The sequence below is a fragment of the Hesperophylax consimilis genome, chromosome 9, assembly GCF_061612785.1.
Source record: "Hesperophylax consimilis isolate HC1 chromosome 9, BYU_Hcon_1.0, whole genome shotgun sequence".
Taxonomy (NCBI): domain Eukaryota; kingdom Metazoa; phylum Arthropoda; class Insecta; order Trichoptera; family Limnephilidae; genus Hesperophylax; species Hesperophylax consimilis.
The window spans coordinates 31,923,612-31,946,738 of record NC_142844.1 but is presented as its reverse complement, the minus strand read 5'-3'; the positions used below and the strand labels follow the sequence as shown (position 1 = coordinate 31,946,738).

Here is a 23,127-nt window from a genome sequence, read left to right as displayed (position 1 = left end):
TTTGTTTCATTATCTTTCGTCATTATATATAGAAATGACATGGCGCCCTTTAAGATGCATTAATTTTTAATGATATAAAGATTCCAAAAGACATGTATGTAATAATGTAATTCAGACATGAAAATTTAAGGTCATTCAACCTGATAAAAACTCTTTGAGTTAATCCTAGGACTTGAGATTTATATTACATTTGGTTTCGTAATCATGCTATAGAATTCTGTTTTTTTTAACTGATAGCCTCATTCAACATTAATAAACTTTCTCCTAAAATAAATGTACTTTCATTTCAAACCTTTTTACGTACTTATATTCTCTAATATATAGGTAATGTATAAACCACTTTTCTACTTTTTCTAGTTGTAGGATATGATTTTGTTCAGAAGGGTATAAATAATTAAGCTATATTCCAGGATACTGCAAGTAGAGACTTCAAGTTGTGTTTATATATACTCCCTCATCCACCCTTAAAGAGAAAAGTCGTAGGTTATTTTAGAAATCTTTAACTGGTTTGTGTAGATATAAAATGTTGCTCTCCGAAATAAAATTAATAAGAAATGTACTAACCACTACACATACGATTTACAATAGTTCCAAGAGGTTCTTGCTGGTGGTATACTGTATGTATGTAAAATGGGATAACTGACGTCGTTCAAAATATTTTAAACTAGTTTGAACCATTATCGGTGTGCACAAAAACATTCAGTCATGCGCTCTTTAAAATAATTTGCATGTAACTAACCACCTATTCCTTTTTACGAACTGTCTCATTACTTTAAACAAGGCCACACATACATAATAAATTAGAAAATGAAACCAGTTGTTGGATGGATTCGAATTTGTCAAACATCCCGAATATTTTTTTTTATTTTTTTTATATGTGTTTATTCAGTTTTTTTTAATTGTACATTATTTTCTCTTACTTAGATCTTACAAAACTGATCAATCAGTTTAATTGTAAGAAATCTCTCACTTTTTCTATTTATTAGCTTATAACAATATATTTAATTCCAACTTGATATCTTGGTACCACAATATTAATTGTTTTTATGTTTGACGGAGGTAGAACGATCTAATTTTCGTTTTTATTTTTGAATGACATGTCTCATTTTTAATATCTTCTGGTAATGAGTTAAACAATTCCGGAATTTTATGTCTTTTTGTTCTATCTCCGTATACATTTTGCGATATTTTAATAATAAACATTTGTGCTTCTCTATGCCTAGTAGGGTAGTTATGGTTTACAGGTTTTTTGAATTCTGTATTCTATTTATAATATGCAGAACTCATCGATAGTTCATAAAAGTTTACTCATAAATTTTGGAAGCAAGGTAACATATCCAGAAGATTATTACTTTTAATGTCAGTGGCCGGTTCACTGGTAACTGGATTTGATTTTTATCACTCGTGACACTTCCACTATTCCTTTCTCAATCATCGTAACGCAAAGATAATAACTTTCCTGTCGTAGGCTCCTTGCGGGGGAGTGGGACTCCAAATGGTTATGTCAAAACGTCAAGAAGAAAGGGTTCGGACATTAGCACGCAATCATGATGATTCTCGACGCATGATTGGGTTCCCTTTGTTGAAACTACTTTTGATATTATACGACATTTTCTCATTCTAACTTCGACAAAGACGCACAATGTCGATAATAAAAAATAGTTTTTTTTTAAATGAACGCATTTTTACTTAAGAATGAAGAGTTGAGAAACATCTGTAATAATTAGTTCATCGATGGGCTAAAAACCTATGTAGGGGCATATTGAAGACAATTAACATTCATAAGAGAAACAACAGAGGTGGGCCACGAACTATTATTAGTATGAAACTACGTAGACAAAAGTGACACCAATATCACTACTGCACGCCTAGCACACCGGCGCATATATTTATTGCATCCGCCGCACAGTGAAGTATTTTACCTTCAAAGTTGGCCAAAAATATTTAAAGATATTTTTCGAGTTGTTACATAATAAAAGGTATTTTATATGCATGTTTTTAAAAAAAACTTATTACACATTAAATTCAACAAAAGCAAATACATATATTTTTTAAATTGAAGTTATGGAAAATAACTGTAAATGCTCCACTATTTCAAGGGACTGGACAGGTACTTATAATGTGAAATTTTAAGCAATTATATATTTATTTTTAAAAAGTGTTCGATTTTCTGATGCATTTCTTTTTAAAATTTAACTTGAATGATTAATTCATTTTTAAGTTACTCTTTATCACTTTTTGGGCTATGATTTCTTGAAGCCTATTTAATTTAAAAAAACGTGCAATTTACATCGTTATTTCCATTTGAACACTGTTTCATAAGCTGGAAAATAGACTTTCAGAAAACATTACCTGTGGAATGTCTTAAAAATAAAACATACGAATTTTATAAATTATTTTTCGACGCCTAAAAGTTCAAAGTGTTCATGAACAAAATGGAGCAGAAAGACAAAGTGTTTTTTTTTTAAATTTTATCAAGAATAAACAAATAAAACAATAACACTTAAAACATATGGATTAGAAATATAACTATATCGATCACAATATTTAAACTAAATATTTTAAAACAATGCGCATACCCTCAACTTATAAAGCCAAATGACTTTTATGAACTCTACTGAAAACATTCTCAAAACTTAATGTAACAAACACATTTAAGGAGAGCAAACAAAAGCGATAAGACTGTTTACTGGCAACTACTCCCGGAGACTGTTTATTCGGCAAACAGTCTTGGGGAGAATTAAAAAATGGCTTTAATGTGATATGATAACCATCGAGATTTCAAAATATAACTTTTTGGGTCAAGTAAATGTTTCCGACTTTTGTCTGTGCGACGCACAGACATAGGAATTAATAGACGAGAAGATAATGGCGAGGGGTAAAATCAACTGTTGAAGAACGAAGGGAGTAAGGCTGACTGTGATTCGTCAATAAATCAATCTGACAGTAAATAGGCATCTCGCATTATAATATCACCATTTACTTCTTAAAAGTAAAATCTGCTTTTGAATGAATAGACATTTTTACATGGGAGCGCAAATTACTCGCCACGTTATGAACAAATTTGCGAAGTCCGAATTCGGCAAAAAAAATCGGTCCTATTTTCAGAGTCGAATATTTCGTTTAAGTATTTAGTTAAGACACTTTTATAAATGTTCATAATTTACTTCCCAGCAACCAACCAGCTTTGTGTTTCGCGTCCAGACGTTTCTCGATGTGATAGTATATGTTTCTAAAACTGATCTATATTATACGATGTGAATATGCTTAAAATAAAGTAAAATAATGCTTATATATGGAATGTAACACGACAATTGGGTTTATTCTCTTTTTCAAATCTATTTTTACAAGTTTTCATAGTACAAGTCAACATTTTGCCGTGTTATTTCGTAAAATGAACCGATGATGCCTCGACCATAGTTCGCACAAGAATGATGACGTCACGTTTTCAAATTTCACTTGAGGCCATACGCGAGCACAGCCGGCTCCAATGGAACCGGTATGGGGAGTGGGGATAATACGCTTTTAATCACTTAGGGCAGGTCTACGAATATTCATATGTCTATGGTGCGACGCTTCGATTGTTTGTGCCGTTTGGTCGCAGCTCAGCGACAATTTGTACGCTTTCATATGTCAATTTGTTTCTATTGTGTATGATAAATATGGTAAAATACAACTGAAATAATAGTAGGGTATTGAGGGTTGTTAAAATATATATTTATTTTTTAAATTTCACCTTATTCAGCTTTATTTTTCATAATCTTTGTTTCAGATGTGACAAGATTCAAAATATACGTTAAAAAAATTTTGAGCATAAAGTACAAAGTAAAAGCACAAATAAGAAAAATACAAATATAGTAGATGAAGATATCCAAGTAGAGGAACTGAACCCATGACAAGCGCGGAATGAGGGGATCCAGGTGGGCGGTTCCGTTGTGTCTTATAACATACTCGGTCCACCAAACGGCCCTTTCCAGGGGAGTTAAGGGAGCATCATAAAGCTGTGATGAGATCTTACGGACGTTGTCTCTGTATCTAAAAAAACATATAACTTATTATGAAAGGAAAAAAAAACACTAATTTACAGCAATTCCTGAGCTAATAGTAAGTAAAAATGAAGATACAATTTTACTGTCCGTTGATATTTGTTTTTCAATTAAATACAAAGAAAACATTCAAATGAAACTGAAACGAGACTGAGCACATACCACATGTGACAGAAAAATATTTTGTTGTTATTTTCAATTGAAAAAAATTACATCTACGTTTATTTTACTCGGAATTAGTGCAAGAATCAGCAATCGCTGGGTATCAGCGAGCAAGTCTGGTATATCGATGTATTTGGCTGGGTATATCCTGACCTCCATTGTGGAGGAGTCAAGGTTAGTGGACGCCTTAGTTAATATATCAGTTAGGAACAGGAATAACAAAATACGGTGTACTAATTAGATAACCTATGAATAACAATCAAATTACTACCGTAATCCGTTGACACGTTTTGCATTGAGAAATTTGTTCATAGCCGGACACAAATAAAATGTGTTCAGAATTTTGTCAACTGCCCGTGCACATTTGGGTTCAAACATTTTTACTCCACTATGGCTATATTGTGATTTAATAACTTACTTATACTATGTATTGAAGCAACTCAAAATGCTTTATATTTTGAAAATAATTATAATTATAAGAAATATTAAAAAGTTATAACGAGGAATCATTCGGAGACAACGGAGTATAGTACGTGTATGCATAAAAGTGGAAGGTATTATTTAAAAAGAGGTATGGAAAAGTTTGAAAAGCATTGTAGACCATCGTTACATCATGGATACGGGGAGGTTAACAAAAATATCAAAGGACTTACTTGTTATCATTTATAATAGATGTGATGCTTTGCTTCAAAATATCCTTACTGAGCCTCGTCAGATCCCACTTTAGACCAATCTCATAATGAAGAATCTTCTCCACATTCAGAAACTGGTCTCCGATAAAGGGTACTCCAATCATTGGCACTGCATTAGTGACAGACTCTACAAAGGATTGGTATCCTCCTTGGAATATGAACAATTTAACGTTTGGATGACCTACCAAAAGATAAATAATTAATTATCTATTTTTGTCGCTCAATTTTACCGATAAATGGTATCTTAAATTATTTCATTTTACTCTTGCCAGAGAAATAATTCACCGATTTACAGGAAGATGAACATTGCAATTTGTAACTTACAAATATGGGGATTTTATTAAAATTACTTCGCATGTTTGAAAGCAAGGCCAACAAAAGAATACGCTCAGGCGCGTCGGATATTGAAGTGTCACTTAATCTAGTCAGTGCCACCGAGCAATGACAGTTTATAAATGGCGGCGATTGTTGTTAAAACTCTTTGAGCTGAAGTGTGTTGTTTTACCGGAAGAATATTAAATAATCAAATTAATTACACAGTTTCTAATAGTGAAGTTACTTAGCGATAGCACTGACTTCATAGTTTGGCGGTCACTCCTGGACAAGCAAACGCGTGAAAGAGTAAAACAAGTATTGAAAATACAAATTAAAGAACGAAAAAGACTATTTATTTAAATGAATTTTAAAATTAACATGGTTTTACTAATTACACATGATATGTATTAACATTCAGGTAAAAATGATTAAACCTGCAAAACTTACGACTTACTGAGAGAAATCCAACATACACATGAAACATTTTTGTACGTCGGCCTATTATATTATTATTACAGCCTATTATCTTCACATTAGTAATCTAGATTCCTACAAGAGAGTATTAGAGTAATGCGGACAGGTTTTGTTGTAATAATAATCTGGACTGCATTAGCATTTTTTTATAAAATAATCAATGTAAAATGAAGAAAAAAAATGGAAATGTTCTTACTCAAAATATCGTTTTGTGGCATCCATGATAATATTCTCAAATTGTCATAGGAACCAACTGACTCATTTGAATCCATTTTCCAAATGAATTTGTATGGTAACTCAGAAAACCCTTCGAGAAACATCCTTTTGATCTCCTCTGCTAGAAGGGTGGTCTTAACATTGCTTCCCAAACTAAGTAAAACTGCGCCATTGGTCGCTTCATCAAGGTACGTTTTGATTTCCTGCAAAGATTCTTTCGGTAATAAAGTGAACATATTTAAGAATTTATTAATCTATATTCCGAGGTGAAAAGATATGTAACGAGTTAGTTTGCCATAAAAGTATATATTATACCTTGTATGAATGTGAATAAAGCAATGAGTATATGTATAAACAAAAATCCGACAAAGTCAAAACCTATGCGTGGGTACTACTATAATATTTTTATCACATTTCTAGGATAATTTAGAGTTTTTTTAAATTTTATTGAATATTTATTGTGCTGATAAATGAATTAAACATAGAACCCGAGTTATTAATCCTTATAGATTGGTGAATAAATTCCTCGTAATATGTATACAAAAACATCAATAACTACACTTTTTTTAATACAAAACTTCACAAACATCAAAATGATGGAGAAATTGAATACTCTAAACCTAAAATGAAATACACAATAGAATAAATTGAACTACAAGATGTAGGCTGTTTGAAAAATAACTCAGTCAAGATATATGCATTATTGATATCTACAGATTAATGAATTAATTAATTATATAAAGTCTACTATGCTCTTTGCCAATCACGCATAGAGTATGGAATTATTGGATGGGGATCTGTCTCAAACCTTCACATGAAGCAGCTCGTTAAAACACAAAATATAATTATAAAAATAATCCTGAAAGTACCCATAAGAACTCTATTAAAGAAATTAAAAAAAAAATTAACGTGTTCAGCATTATAAAACTGTACTAAAAAAATGCACTACTCAATTTTAAAGAAAAATATGAGTACCTTGCTGAACAACACACCTACAATACAAGGACGAAATCCTCAAATCTACCAAACATTCCAAAATTAAGGCGTCTTAACCAGCGGACGAGAATACAAATTCCGTTAAAAGACGGTCTCACGATCGGACGTTTCTTTAGAACGAGACAGAAATACCGAATTCATTCCACTGCAGGCCGTACACTCGGGCGGCTGACGAAAACTACAGCATGGTTCCGATGAAATAACAATTGTTGTTGTTGAATTCTCGGTTGTAGCTTTCTTCCTAATAAGCAGTTACACACATATTTGTAAATTATACGTCTGAGTGCGTAAACATAAATAAATACAAATGCTGTTTGTTGAAATGGTAGATATAAAATATGTAGGTATATGAATATACATTTAATTTTTTTTTAAATATTTGTTTAATTTGTTTTTTTTAAATATTTTACATGAGTTTTCCAAAGGTGAGTAAAAATCTTTTGTTTTACTTATTTATTTGTTTGTCCGAAAGGTATTATCGGTAAGTTTTATTTCTAATCTTATTTCTAAACTTATCTTTAAAGTATTGCTTGATTTGATATGTATGACATTGAAAATAGGGTTTATTCCTTACAACTGAAGTAGTATATATATTAAAACTAGGTTTTATTTCCAACTATTTTCCTACCTACCTACCTACATATGTAGTTATGCGATTGCATAATATTGTGTCGCTTTCATGTATTTGTTTTCATGGTTAACAGAGCGACCTGACTCATCTAATGTCGTCTAATGTCGAAATGTTATTAAATGCACGAGATAAATTTCGATTAAAAAATCATAGGTTAGTATGTCAAAAATAACCTCGTGTTCTTTCCTAAAACAAGAAGCTCCATTCACAATATGACATTTTGAAACTGACAAAAAGTAACACAAAAAATTTTAAATATGTTGAATTATACCAATGTAATAGTGAATTGGACAATAAAATAGAAATTATGAACAAAAAAATGATTTGAAACGCACATCACGAATCAAAATTCATTTGGTTCGTGGCACTTTTTGACCACCAATCATCACAAACAGTTTCACGTACTATGGTATAAGTTTTAACACTTATACATGAAACATCGATGACAGACATAAACTCCTGATAGTCCCCATAGTTGATTCTTTTCCCTGAAAATTAAACAACACAAAATTATCGCCAAATGTTATAAAAAATATGTGCAGACTGATTCTTTCGAACGACCCTGTAGCATATAAGTACGTACAATGTACACGGATAATTAAATATCACTAACCTTTGTTTTTTCTGAAAATATATCTCCCACGTACGTTTTTAATGTCGTAATTTGTGTTTTCTAATAAAACATTTTTCCAAGGGTATTTTCCTCTCCATTTTTAAGCGAGAAATTTCTTTAAAATGTCATTAAATAGACTGGCGTAGATTAGACGTCCGCTCGCCGCCCGGTCGCGGCGGGGCGGAGACTGACAAAATTTTGTCTTGTGCCGAGTTAATAAAAATGCACAAACGCGAATCGAAATTAATTACTATTATGTACTTTGAGAATATATTTTTTGGTCATAAATTATTTCTAATGTTTCAATAATGTCTTAGTAAATTATTTTTGTAAAAAAACTGAACCCTACCAATTTGTAAGACCATAAATAAATAGTCCAATTGAGGGATTTTCGTCACAAAACGCGTGCTCAGATTTATTTATTATTTATTTTATTTGAAATAAAAACATACTTCTGGTAGATAATTTATTGATTGTTTATACTATATTGTCGCTGACATATTTAATTTAAACTTCAATACATTTAAAGCCAAATTAGTCCACCACTTTTTAAATATAAATAATGTATGAGAAATCATTATATTTTGTTACGATTTTCTATTGTTCGTTTTATACTGTTGCTAAAAATGAAATTTGAATTTTTTATGTACTTAAAAGCCCAATAGGGCGTCAATACATAAATAAATAAATATTATTATATGATTTGAAATATTTGTTGTAAAATACAAATTCACCTTTAAAAATTCAACAAATCTGCGCATCGTCCAACGGTAACACTTTATTATGATATGAAAATAATTTTATTTTTCAAAATTTAACATCTTTGTTTAGTAGATAAAATAACGATTTTTCGAACCCAATTTGTGTTTTTTTCTAGAAAAGTGTCCATACGTCTAAAAGTGGCCTCAAAAAGGCCAAATGTCCGGTCAAGTCTACCTATTTCGCCTTAAATACATCTTTCGGCCAGAAAAACTTCTATTTCCATGCTATAAAATTATATAATGCCCTATTTAAATTAAAAACACAATGGATGCATAAAAGTTTTTAAAAAACATCAAATTATGGCTAACTAAACATGAAGATGAGGAAATCATTAAATTTATGAAGTAACCCCAACGCAACCTACAGACAACAAACATAAATATTTTTTGTTTAATTGATTTTATATTTTGTGGGAACCAACAAATTAGAAGATGAGAAAATCATGATCAACACACATACAACAACCTACCGTCCGCCTCGGAACAGGAATACCTAGTGAGGAGGACTGAGAACAAACTACATCACTTTAAATTTTTATTTTACTTAATATTGTATCTTTTTTTACTTTACTTTATATTGCCGTTAAATAAAAAAATTAAAAATTGTTGGACATTGGAATTATTGGAACCTTATTAAATTTGTAAAGCTCCGCTTTTGTGAGATATCACCTCAGGGGCGCTATACAGTTGATGCAGGTTTGGAGGATTGTGATTATCGCCAATCTAAATGGGTTGTTGGCTGAATGATTCTGTGGTTCTCCAATCCGCAGAATCCAAGGTTGCGTAATTACTCTCGGTTTGCAATAATGAGAATTCGGATATTTCCAATTTAGTTTTTATTTGAACAAAACTCACGTTACAATAATTTTATGAACAAAAACAAATTGCGTACGCTAGAGGAGATTTAGGACTAAACCGTCGGCTAGACCGCTGGAGACAGAATGAATTATTTGCCGCGCGTAGTATCGCGCGCAGATTTACAATGATAGCCTCACAAGAATGTGGGTAAAAGTAATATTGTCATTATTTTCAAGAGTTGTAAACTCCCTATAATTTACCCTACACAGCTATTACAAAAAATATAAATATTACAATAATAAAGTGAAGTTAAGTTAAGTAAAATGAAGAACAGGAACCGGTGACACGAAGATAGAAGATGGAGACTCTGCAACATGAATCCTAGGTGGTGAAGAAACTGTACCAGCTGCAGAAACAGAGTCCACCGCGTCCACCAACAGTGCCAGCACGAGATACGTCATCCATCCAGGTATGTGTCTGCTGCTAATAAAACGCTGACACAATATCCTCACATAGATAACAGACCTTGGCAGCACGGCTGTGACGTTCGGTGAAACCATCATATCTAGTCCCTATTAATAATAATAACAATAATATTTGGAACATCTATGTAGCGCCGCTTTTATTCAAAATCACCTCATCTCTCATAGTCTCTTTTAGTGTCTTATGGTCACTTCTTAGCTATTCATGCCACTTACTGGTTCCTTACTTCTAGTCTATTCCTATCTCTTTTAGCTGATTTCTTATCTTAGCCTATTTTGCCTCATCCTGGCTCAAATACCTAAATAAAATAAATATCCAACAAAGAAATTAAAAACTAAAATTTCTTCTATTGTGTCGTCGTCCAACGATATCATACCTCTGTCTCAGACATAGAGAACAAAATAACTATCATAAACAAAAATCTTGAACCAAAATCAATGTGGAGATAATGTATGTGTATCGTGTGTCAGAAACAAAAAGCAAAAACCGCCTTCATTTACTAATTTATCACCATTCCTTGGATCACTAGACTGCATACTACTTCAAGAACGAAATATCAAGAACCTGTTCATCATTAGAAACATCAACATACTGGATACCGGAAGACACCCACTATCAATTACTCCTCTGCCGCAATAGATGAACCAACATGAATAGAACATAACATTAACAAATCATTTCCCACGAAAACTTGCATTAACTACTGCTAACATATGGTTAAACCGGGAATCGAACCTGGTTATTAAATTGGCTTAGCTCAGATAAAATGGTAGAGCAGGCGACTCGTGTACTATCAGGGGCGGGCAGCTTCTTTGGTCATCAGGCTCGTCCATCGGTTAGGAGGTCAAAGGGTAGGTTTATCACATAATAATAACACATGGGTAGTAAGGCACAAGGTATATTAAATGTCTCGAGAAATACAGGTTGACATAGATCTCCCTACTAACTCTCTCTACTAATTTATGACGACCGGATCAAGCGTGGATTCTACATGAATTTACGAGAATTGAACACAAGAAAAGGGGATAGGTTGAAAGCTTACGATTCGTCTTGAGGAGTGGTATGGGGCATCATGTTGAGCCAGACGTTCCCGCGCTCACAGGCGGCGGGACAGTTGAGGCAGAGATATGCACTCGGGGTTTTACACGGGAACGGGACTCCATTGAGTTAGCTCGAGCCGTAATAGTAAACATGATTGTAAGTCGATTAGCGAAATGCCTCTAGTTTGGAAACTGTTACGAGATCGCGTTCGTTATTGCGTAATTTATGCAAGTCATTGGCGGGTAGATCGTTTCCGCGAGCGACCATGCGGTCAAGGCCGAGGTCGGAGCTAGACTGTCGGAGCGCGGCGAGGCGATTAGCTTGTGGCCGCGGCGCTGTGTGTGGTCTGTGCCGGTCACGTATTTTGACCATCTGGCGGCGTGTTCGACACACGCGGTGAGGGGAAGTTGGGGCAACCATGCCCTATTTAACAATAGGGAGACTGTATTACGTAACACATTCCCCCTCCGCCAGTAAAAGGCGACGTGGTAATGAAGCTTTAGGCGCTAAAAATCCTCTTCATCTTGTCGTGAGGTGAGTAGAGAGAGAAAAAAAGTTGATTTACAAAAAAAACAAAGAAGAAAGAGTACATGGTTATGCAATGATGAAAAGACAACATACAAGGTTATGCAGTGATGAAAAGACAAACATACAAGGTTATGCAGTGATGAAAAGACAAACATACAAGGTTATGCAGTGATGAAAAGACAAACATACAAGGTTATGCAGTGATGAAAAGACAAACATACAAGGTTATGCAGTGATGAAAAGACAACAACCTGACTCTAAAATTTCATTGGTCTGTAAGCTAAGTTTGAAGAGCGTAGTGTTCGTTGAGTACCAAGTAGACGTAATTTCACTGAAGTTATTTAAGTTACACTTTCACTGTAACTTGACCCATTTGAGATTGCACTCAAGTATCACTAGGGCCATAGAAATTGAACTGTGCTTCTTGGTTGTGGTTGAGAGATGGTGATGCTGAGGGCCGGAAGTGTCCGGGTTCTGATGTTGTACCAGCGTGAATTCCATTATGCTGATGTGGTGGGGCAGTGGTTGTCAAGGTGAAATGAAGTTGGTAAAGACATGGAGTAATACCAGTAAGTTGATTGATGATTGATGCGTGTGATGGCTATTATGTTGAGTTTGCGCATCGGCAAGTGGTTGATTTGTACAATGGCCCGTAGTTGATTGTACGACGGCAAGTAGTTGATCTGTACAAATGGCAAGTAGTTGATTTGTACAAACGGTAGGTAGTTGATTGCACAATGGCAAGTGGTTGATTTGTACAACCGGCAGGTAGTTGATTGCACAATGGCAAGTGGTTGATTGCACAACGGCAAATAGTTGATTGCACAACGGCAAGTGGTTGGTTGCACAACGGCAAATGGTTGATTTGTACAAACGGCAGGTAGTTGATTGCAGGAACATAACTAACCTTGAGCTGGCATGCTCTGAGGTTGGTTCTTTTGAATGTGGTTTGAATGATGAGACAACTTGATTTGCTACTGCACGCACGACTCACACCTAATTTGGGTGCGGTCGGGTGTTTTTTGGTACGCAGAGATTAGAGAGAAGTGAGTGATGGAAGTGAAGGCGGCAAAGAAGTGAAGCTCAGCTTGCAGGTGATGAGGAGGGCTGCTGGTCTTCTTTTTAATCCGGGGACAGGTTATTATTATAGTCAAAATTCTTGAAGTTTACCTGCCTGGTAGACCAATGATGAAAAAACGTTTGGAGAGAAACAAATTGTGTTCAAGAGAAAAGACAAAAAGACAAAAAACGTTGTTGGTTAGAGAGGAGAGAGTAGAGAGAGATCTATTATGCTGACTATACCATGAGTATCCCGAGATTGGGGAGACAAAAAAACTATCACGACTGGCGTGAGGTTACCTATTTGATTTACAAGGTACAGGTAGGTGGTTGTGCCGTAGTAACACCAAGTTTCTGAAAGAAGTTGGCCTTCCATGGCCGGTGTTAGCGCTTGAGCGATAACAACTTACGACTTTCAAAATTACAAGAAATGTTGATTACCTAGGAATGGGGTGAAGAGGAAGTTTTTTGAAGCAGATTTCATGGATAAAGATTGTCTTAAAGACAGACGATACGCTATGTGCGTAGGGTACACCTTCCAGATTCATGAAATTAACCTCAAGAATAATGAGGGATGAGGAAAAAATGGCGTTGAGCGAGAAGGTCTGCTGGTGATGGAGCTGATTCTCCGTTCGATCTTTTTCAGAGAACGAAATGTGGTCAACCAGCAGATTTCTTAGCTCTTTACAAATATACATGAGTTTGATGGAAGGGTGAAGGATGGAGGGTTTGAGCAGCGAAAATTGATAGTGACTGAGCTAATTCTCAATTCGATCTCCATGTGAGGACGAAATATATCAACCAGCAAATTTCCTAACTCTTTACACATATACATGAATTTGATGAAAAGGTGAAGGAGAATACACAGTAATAACAATCTAATCTTTCACGTGTATTTGGTGAAAGATTAGGGGTCGTTTTTAATCTTCTACAGTTTGTGAGAACATGACAGACCCTTGCTCAAGCTTCACAAACCTGGGAGTTTTTCTTATTCGTCTCCCAGACAACGAGTTAGGTGGTTTTGTGTCACTGTCTCAATTAACTCCCACGACACGATACCTCATAACCAACAGTGAAGCTGATGGCTAGTCCATGGTCAATGGATAGTGGATGGTTCTTGGGTCCGCTTGACAAGAAGTCCACAGGTATCAGTTAGCGTAAAAAAATTGCTGAATGCACAGCTTCATGTTTGTTTGAAGAGAACAAAAAATTCTCACTACAGTGAAGGACATTTCCCTCAGTGTCATGAGTAATACAAAAGGGTCCCAATTAAGGGCGACAAGTCAGGGTAAAATGATCTACGTCTGGTAGAACAAGTACATAGTGTCAACTTATTTAAAGAAAACAACAACAAGATATTGTATCGTTCGCACGAATCATGGTAAATATTATAACGTTTCCACGTCTCATGTAGAAATTGAACGAATTACGAAAGAACCCTAGTATTGAAAGGACGGTACAACATAGATATTTATAACCATTTATGGAACAATTATCTCTTTGGCCACAGTGTATGTGAGCCAGTAAAAAAAGTAATTATAACGAACTTCTCGTATCACGGTAGATATTATAACATTCTCATGTATAGTGTTAGATTTTATAACGATCCCTCGTCTCATGGTGGATATTGTAACATTCTCATGTATAGTGTTAGATTTTATAACGATCCCTCGTCTCATGGTGGATATTGTAACATTCTCATGTATCATGAAAATAACATATCAACGTTCAATAATAAAAAAGTACCATTTCAATACCGGAAAAAGATACATACACAATGTCAAAAACAATCAAGTAGTGGCTATTGGTATTATCAAAAAGACGATGGCATAACCTTTGGTTGGGTTTATGCTTTAGTTGGCAATAATACAAGACATATGCCTAAAGATGTCTTACACAAGACACACGGTATAGCAGAAGAGACCTATTTGGTTTTACTAACTCTTTGCTTACAAAAAGGTTTGTAGTGGTTTATTTAAGACCTTTTAGGGTTTTACTTACTTAAAATGACCAAACACAAAACGGGGAACACACTTGGTGTTGCCAAAATTGCCACAAACACGAATGTTGTGAACTTTATGATACAAATTGATACAAGTGGCACCTAGAGACACAGGATGACTTAATATAAGTGACCTGGCTCGGTGTATTTGACAAGGCAAATTAATGTCATTTAAGTCAAAATATAGTACATAATATAACAAATTGGGGTCAGAAAGTTGAGATCTTAAGACTTTACATACTCAATGTGACCGAAAGGTGTTATTGTTATTGATGAGGAGGACAAAACGGCGTTTGTTCTCCTTTACAACAACCTTTTTCAGAATTGACGTGTCAATATCAAATTCTGAAAAAACAACAAATTAGAGCAAATGGGAATATTGAGCGCCATTCAATTTTTTAGACAAAACTGAAAAAACTTTAAAAAAGGTAATTGTAACTTTTATTTGTTACACCTTTGTAAACATGAATCAAATGACGATACCAAACTGGAATTTACACACGCATTATGATTACAAGTTACAGGGGTAGAAAATTCACCTCAATTGGGTGTATGTTGCAAAGGGTCATTGTTTTATGTACGATGGAGCCCAATGGAACAAATGTGACGAACAAATGTGAAAGAACAATGTGAAAAAACAATGTGAAAAACAGATAACATGAGAGAATTAAAAAACATTTACATACAATGTTGTACGTGACTTTTGTGGTAGTTATGACAAAAAATAGTTATGTATTTAGTGTCGTAAGTGTCAGAATGGTGACGACTGACAACTGATGTCCAGGGTCATGACTCCGGGAGCATCAATCGTTTTGGAGGTGGAAAAAGTCTCTTGACTGGAATGATCAGTTCCAGAGAAGAATATGTACAAAATATGAGTACAATTTATATAAATTACACGGTGGGGTGTGACAAAGAAACAAAAATAACAAAAAGTTTATACAAAAGAGCATAGTAGTACATGTATGGGTGAGAAATGATTAAAAGCCACAGTTGACACTTCTGTGTTTTTAGAAAAAATGAGAAGGTTACCTTGCAGAGGTCAAAATGCGAGTTTTTATATGAAACTAACGCGATAAGACATGCTGTTTGTCTGCACGAGGGCCAAATCTCGTGGGACAAAGGTAGAGCCAAAAGTTTGTTAGCTATGTGTGTGTGACCTAGTGAAGGTGATGTCCAATGTGTCCACGCTTCCTAGTTTGACAATATCTTTCACGTGGTAGTTACCGATGTGTTTACCAGAGGCGTCCGATAGGGTATACACTACATCTGAGATTTTTCTCAGCACTTTTGCTTTAACAAAGCGAGGAGCCAGTTTTGCAGAGAAGTACAAAGCACCTTGTGAGAGTGTGTTGTTGCGTCTCCAAACTGTGTCGTTTTCCTTAAAGGTAACATGTTTCCTGCGTAGATTGTGTCTGTTTGTGTCAGCAATTGTTGTGCTGCCGGGTTGAAATTGCAGTCTCCTAATATATTTCCTGTTGTAGAATGTTGCGTACTTAATCAGGACGTTTTTGGTTTTGTTGAAAGGAGAAATATTCCTGTCTTTTAATTCCTTTTCTAAACTTTGAGTACTTTGAGAGCAGATGTTGGCTATTATGCCTAAGGTGTTGTTTTGAGGATTCATTTTGTGGAAGTTGATTTAGACTTTGTGAGAAGAAAAAGAATTGTCTGAGTGTGTGGCTGGTTGTTTTTCAAAAAAAAAAATACCAGGGGTTTGCTTGTGGTGGTAGGTGAAGAATTTTGTGAAATTTTTTGAAAGTCCCAGTATGGAAAAAAAATGGCCAGCGGTTTCCTTGTGTTTTTGATGGAAAAGTCCCTGAGATTCTGCGTTTTTGAAAAATTTCCGAAAAATTTCCAAAGTTCCAATTATGGAAAAAAAATGGCCAGCGGTTTCCTTGTGTTTTTGATGGAAAAGTCCCTGAGATTGTGCGTTTTTGAAAAATTTCCGAAAAATTTTCAAAGTCCTAGATGAGTGAAGAAAATTTTTGAAAAAAATTTCCAAGTCTTTGATTTGTGAAAACAAAACGGCCAGGGGTTTCCTTGCAATTTTAGTGGAAAAGTCCCTGAGATTGTGCGTTTTGAAAAAAAATTTCCGAAAAATTTCAAAGTCCTTGATGAGTGAAGAAAATTTTTGAAAAAAAAATTTCCAAGTCTTTGATTTGTGAAAACAAAACGGCCAGGGGTTTCCTTGCAATTTTAGTGGAAAAGTCCCTGAGATTGTGCGTTTTGAAAAATTTCCGAAAAATTTCCAAAGTTCCAATTATGGAAAAAAAAAATGGCCAGCGGTTTCCTTGTGTTTTTGATGGAAAAGTCCCTGAGATTGTGCGTTTTTGAAAAATTTCCGAAAAATTTTCAAAGTTTCAATTATGGAAAAAAAAAAAATGGCCAGCGGTTTCCTTGTGTTTTTGATGGAAAAGTCCCTGAGATTGTGCGTTTTTGAAAAATTTCCGAAAAATTTTCAAAGTCCTAGATGAGTGAAGAAAATTTTTGAAAAAAATTTCCAAGTCTTTGATTTGTGAAAACAAAACGGCCAGGGGTTTCCTTGCAATTTTAGTGGAAAAGTCCCTGAGATTGTGCGTTTTGAAAAAAATTTCCGAAAAATTTTCAAAGTCCTAGTGAAGAAAATTTTTGAAAAAAAAATTTCTTCCGAAAAAAACAAAAATTCAAAGTGCAGATTTCGAGAGAGTATTGTTTGTTTTTTCAACAATTATTGGAGGGTTTGTTTGTGATTCGTGACAAATTGTCTGAATTTAAGCAGAACCAGTGTTTGGTTATTTACTCGTAAAATTCCCTTTCCCTTGGACAATCGACAGGCCATTGCGGAGAAGCGCCGAGGGTCCGGGTTTACGTCAATCGCGAATCTCAATTATATGTAAAGGGTAAGTCGGCTTTCAAGACTTTTCTTTCAAAAAGGATACTCTACCCACCTTTATTACATATAAAGCGGAATTATCAAATGACAGAAGGGCGTTAGTTTTCCTTGTCTATGTATTTTGCAGAACGATGCTGGCTTATGGCTCCACTAACAAGGAATTTATTTTGTATCATGAACAAGATTTGTAACTGTTGAATTGTATTTTTATTGTGGCTCATTCTCTCTAATAGTTGCACTTGGAAAGTAAACCATTGTGGTTTTGGATCACTATGTGATGTTTGAGATGTCCGAAAAGAAGTAAACGTTGATTGCGCACTTTGTGATAGAATACCGGTACTTAAAATTTGTCGAGTGACGATTCGTAAAACTTGTAATTTAACACCGAATGGCTTTAATGTGACACAGTTGTTTTAGATTTGACGCTATGGTTTGTAGAACAGCTATGATTTATTGGAAGAAAACATTGTTATTCAAAGGTTAATACAAAACAAGGCATGAAAACAGAGTGAAGGAGTACAAGATTATTTCCAATTTGACCTCCCGATGGACGATTAATTACCAAAAAAAACCCACGTTGCGCCAGTGCTAACATATGGTTAAACCGGGAATCGAACCTGGTTATTAAATTGGCTTAGCTCAGATAAAATGGTAGAGCAGGCGACTCGTGTACTATCAGGGGCGGGCAGCTTCTTTGGTCATCAGGCTCGTCCATCGGTTAGGAGGTCAAAGGGTAGGTTTATCACATAATAATAACACATGGGTAGTAAGGCACAAGGTATATTAAATGTCTCGAGAAATACAGGTTGACATAGATCTCCCTACTAACTCTCTCTACTAATTTATGACGACCGGATCAAGCGTGGATTCTACATGAATTTACGAGAATTGAACACAAGAAAAGGGGATAGGTTGAAAGCTTACGATTCGTCTTGAGGAGTGGTATGGGGCATCATGTTGAGCCAGACGTTCCCGCGCTCACAGGCGGCGGGACAGTTGAGGCAGAGATATGCACTCGGGGTTTTACACGGGAACGGGACTCCATTGAGTTAGCTCGAGCCGTAATAGTAAACATGATTGTAAGTCGATTAGCGAAATGCCTCTAGTTTGGAAACTGTTACGAGATCGCGTTCGTTATTGCGTAATTTATGCAAGTCATTGGCGGGTAGATCGTTTCCGCGAGCGACCATGCGGTCAAGGCCGAGGTCGGAGCTAGACTGTCGGAGCGCGGCGAGGCGATTAGCTTGTGGCCGCGGCGCTGTGTGTGGTCTGTGCCGGTCACGTATTTTGACCATCTGGCGGCGTGTTCGACACACGCGGTGAGGGGAAGTTGGGGCAACCATGCCCTATTTAACAATAGGGAGACTGTATTACGTAACACTACATAATGACAAAAACGAACAAAAAAACTCCACAATCACACATACATCCACCATAACTGATCATTACACTTTAATCCTTAACATACATTCAAAGACCATCCGTCCATAGACTCAAAATCAATCCTAAAATAAACATATTATATACTATGAAAAACTGAAAAAAATACTACAAACAGAAACTTGGAAATCATCATATAAGACTGAAGACTGAAGATGTTGCTTGGAAATATTTACTGAAAACCTTCAATTAAAAATACAAAACCACAACTCAGTAAAAAGTGTTACAAATTGCCCATATCCTCCATTAATCAAGTATCCCTACGACTACAAATCATAGAAGATACACCATCACATTGATCACGCAGCAATATAGTGTAAAACAGGCTTTGGTCACGTGCAATCAGGAGGATAACCTTAAATGGTGATCGACGGAAGAGAAATGATTAGCTAAAGAAGAGGTGTAGAGATGAAACAGGAGGGCTAGCAGGACTACATATCGAGACTGCATTTGATTATGGAAAATTCCTCACTTTAGTTGTAGTAGTCGTGAGACGAACCGTGGTGATTACCCACACATAGCAGCAAGGCAGAAAGCTTTTTTATTCTGGAGGGTTAAAAGACGCGATGCATCGCGATGGTGACACGAGAGTAGCAACACAAACGTCATACATCAGTGCATAGCAGTAAACGCTTTTAAATATATGGTACCTCTAACAAAAATAATGAAACAGAGGCAGTAAATTCCATCATACAATTTTTAAATACTATAGTTTAAGGCTAATTTAGTAATATTATGGATAACCTTGTTGCCAAATAAATGGTATATCAGAATAACTGTGTAAAGTGTTTTCATTTTTAAGGTTCCTTGAGAGATGGCCAGAACACAAAATTTCTGAGATCCCAATTCTGGGACGTTCGCCGTTGTATAATGTTATATATATATATATATGTTTTTAACAAAACCTGCATGTATCACCACAATAAAATTAAGTAAGTTTATAAGACATAGGGAAAACTCCATCAACAAGTAAAAAATAGTCTTTATGACCTTTCCCTGATACAGTTTAAAAAAAACTATATAAACATCTGCTCTAATATTACTAAATCGGTTAAGCAAAGTTACTTCCGAACTAAAATAGATGAATACAATAATAAACAAAAATTAATCTGACAAATCATTAAAGAAATCACCAAAACTAACTAAAACAAAATAAACCCGATAGCGGTATACTCTCGTTCAGCAAAAATATACACCAACTAGCAAACTACATAATCAATGTTTTTGCAAACACGGGCTCGAATTTAACGAACAAAATAACCATACCTCTAAACTTTAACTCGAACATAAACGAACACTCAAATTGTCAAAGGAAGAATTTTGCGCTATAACCAACTACTAAACACAAACTAACACTAAATTTAAACCTGTTGGTGGGTTTCAAACCATCTTCATCTGGTATTGATGGAATCACAATGAAAACAATAAAATACTTATAAGACGAACTTTTTAAACCTATACTCTTCCTAATAAACAAATCCATTACGGTAAGCAGATTCACAATTCAAAATAGGGACTAGCACATTAATTTTTAAATCAAGTTATCATAAAGACATCAATAATTATGGACCAATCACTATTCTAAATACGTTATCTAAAATCTTAGAAACAACTATCAAAAATCAACTAATCAATTACTTAGAATCAAACAAACTATTATTCCATGGACAATTTAGCTTCAGAAAAAATCTAGAAACATAAGAAATTGAATATATTAAAAATTCTCTAGAACATAAAGCATAAAAATGCATTGACAAATCTCACGACATCTCTAAAGCCTTCGACACAATAAATCTCTCACATCTTTTTTTAGCCATAAAATATATAGATTACTGACATTTTAAAAAAGTTATACGGAAAATGGAAAGCAAACGATAAAACTTAACAACATAACCGGCGAGTTTATTGATGTCAAATTCGGGGTGCCTCAAGGAAGTGTTCTGGATCCAATTCTCTTCTAAATTTACATTAATGACCTTTGCCACAAAGAATGTGAAGGCGAAATCATAATTTTTACGGATGATAAATTCGGATGATCTAATTAATAGGAATAATTGAAAAAAAATTAAAAGACTTAATGAAGATGAAGATAAGGCGTTGCTCGGAGTTATGAATAGTTTGGGGTAAAGTTTTGAGGTTGTCAATTCTAGTAGTAACTGGATATGGTTTAGGTTTTATGGTTAAGGTGGAAATTATATTTTATGAGTTAGTGAGTGGTTATGGTCCTTGGCTATGAATCCGGAAGTCGTGTGTTCAAATCCCAGCGTGCAAAAGTAAAATTTACTTTATTGATTAATGTTTTTTTACAATTTAATCATATAAAAGTATTAATTACTTACCTTCCAGAGTGGTAGACAATTTCAGTATCGTTCTGGTATAAAGCCAACATTCGGAATGGAAACGTCGGTTAAAATGGCTGTAGCCGTGTTTAAATAGCCAAATATTTCCCCTACCTATCTCCACCCCATCTCCTTGCCAATCCTACTACCTTCAGCCGCCTAACATACCCCAATTTCTATGACATAGTCTCATTGGATCCAGACTGTTGGGGGTAGTTGGAATTCTTGCTTGGTGCTCATAAAAAGAGTGAAAATAAATAAAACGAAATAAACGTGCAATATTTTTACTAAACATGTTCATAATTTACTATTAAAAAATTCTAATTAGAGTTGTGCATCTGTATTGTAACTCTGGTCAAATGAAATCCGAATTAACAATGTAAGTTTCGTTTTCAACTTTATTAACTCTTGTCATGCCAAGATGCCAAACAAAACGTCTGTAACCAAGTGGGTCTTCTGACGACCCCATGCATTTTTCTTATGGGCTTCTAAACTATAGAAATCCCAATTATTATTCAGTCAATTATTAAGAATTATTGGGAAGACATACATAAAATACTAAAATTATATGTCAAGTATTTTAGCTAATATAAAGAGGATAGTAATTTTGGGTACTGCATACTCCCCCACTTGGCTGCGAGATAGTTAATTTTAACTGAAAAAAGTACCTACTTTTAATATTATATCTTAATTGCCATTTTCAAAATTTGAACTCATGTGTCAATAATTCAGATTATCACATTATTTTTTGTAGGTTATATAAAAATATTATAAGCATTAGATACTTATTTTATATTTAAAGAAAAAACGTAATAACATTACCTCAGGTAAGGGTTGAACGGGCTGAATGTGTATTCCTGTAATATCTATGAACGTGGGTACAACTGGTCTACTAAACCCAAGAGCGGGGTGAGCATTTGCCAAAACCAGATCTGGTTTATCATCCTCGTCCCATAGATTTCCACGTCGGTCTCCAAAGTGTTTCTTCAAAATATTATCATGGTCTCGAAAAAAAATATTTCTGTAATGATATCTAAACCAAACTCCATACTTGGCACGTTCCAATCGATCGTGAAATGATCTTGGAAAAAGCGTTTTTTCAAAATGGGAATCAGGATATAATACGAAATGTGGAGTATTCCCAATAATATCATGATTCACAAACATCTGGTCCATCGAAGAAATACCAATCATGGGAACGTTTAACAATCGACCGAGTGCATTAACAGCCGGAATTATGGAATATTCGATAATCAATAAGTCGTACTTCTCGGTTCCGCCATTGAAAATGCTTTGCATCTCCGGCGTTGAAAAAACCGTGTCCACGATATCCAAAATCAGGTCAAAGAACATTTTCAAAATATCTTCGAGCTCAAGTTTTCGTTCGCTAGTTTTGTAGAAACTTAACTTTTCATTCCATTTTTGGTACAGGCATTTCCAATCGTATTCTGTTACATTGGGGTGGTGTGTATAGGTTGGGTCTGTGGTACCTATTACAAGCTGGTGTCCCCTTCGGGCCAATTCTTGTGTCAAAGATCGGTAAACCACCTGATGGCTGAAGGATGGAGTTCCAAAAATACACAAAATCCTTGCACATGTTGATGAATTAACAGCCAAGATAATTAATAGAATACAGCACGTAAGTCTGGGCGATACCAT

General features: G+C 34.9%; 1 protein-coding gene across 1 annotated transcript in view; it reads right to left on the bottom strand.

The window, feature by feature from the left end:
- LOC149421249 (uncharacterized) overlaps nt 1–23,127 on the bottom strand; it is a 35,592-nt gene extending 12,465 nt beyond the window's left edge. The window contains exons 1-7 of the mRNA XM_089635185.1: nt 22,924–23,127; nt 22,291–22,452; nt 18,811–19,035; nt 11,427–11,651; nt 5,886–6,108; nt 4,862–5,081; nt 3,851–4,035 (exon numbers count right to left, since the gene is read on the bottom strand). Coding sequence (XP_089491311.1) covers nt 3,851–4,035; nt 4,862–5,081; nt 5,886–6,108; nt 11,427–11,651; nt 18,811–19,035; nt 22,291–22,452; nt 22,924–23,127 — 1,444 coding nt within the window. The remainder of the gene's footprint in view (nt 1–3,850; nt 4,036–4,861; nt 5,082–5,885; nt 6,109–11,426; nt 11,652–18,810; nt 19,036–22,290; nt 22,453–22,923) is intronic.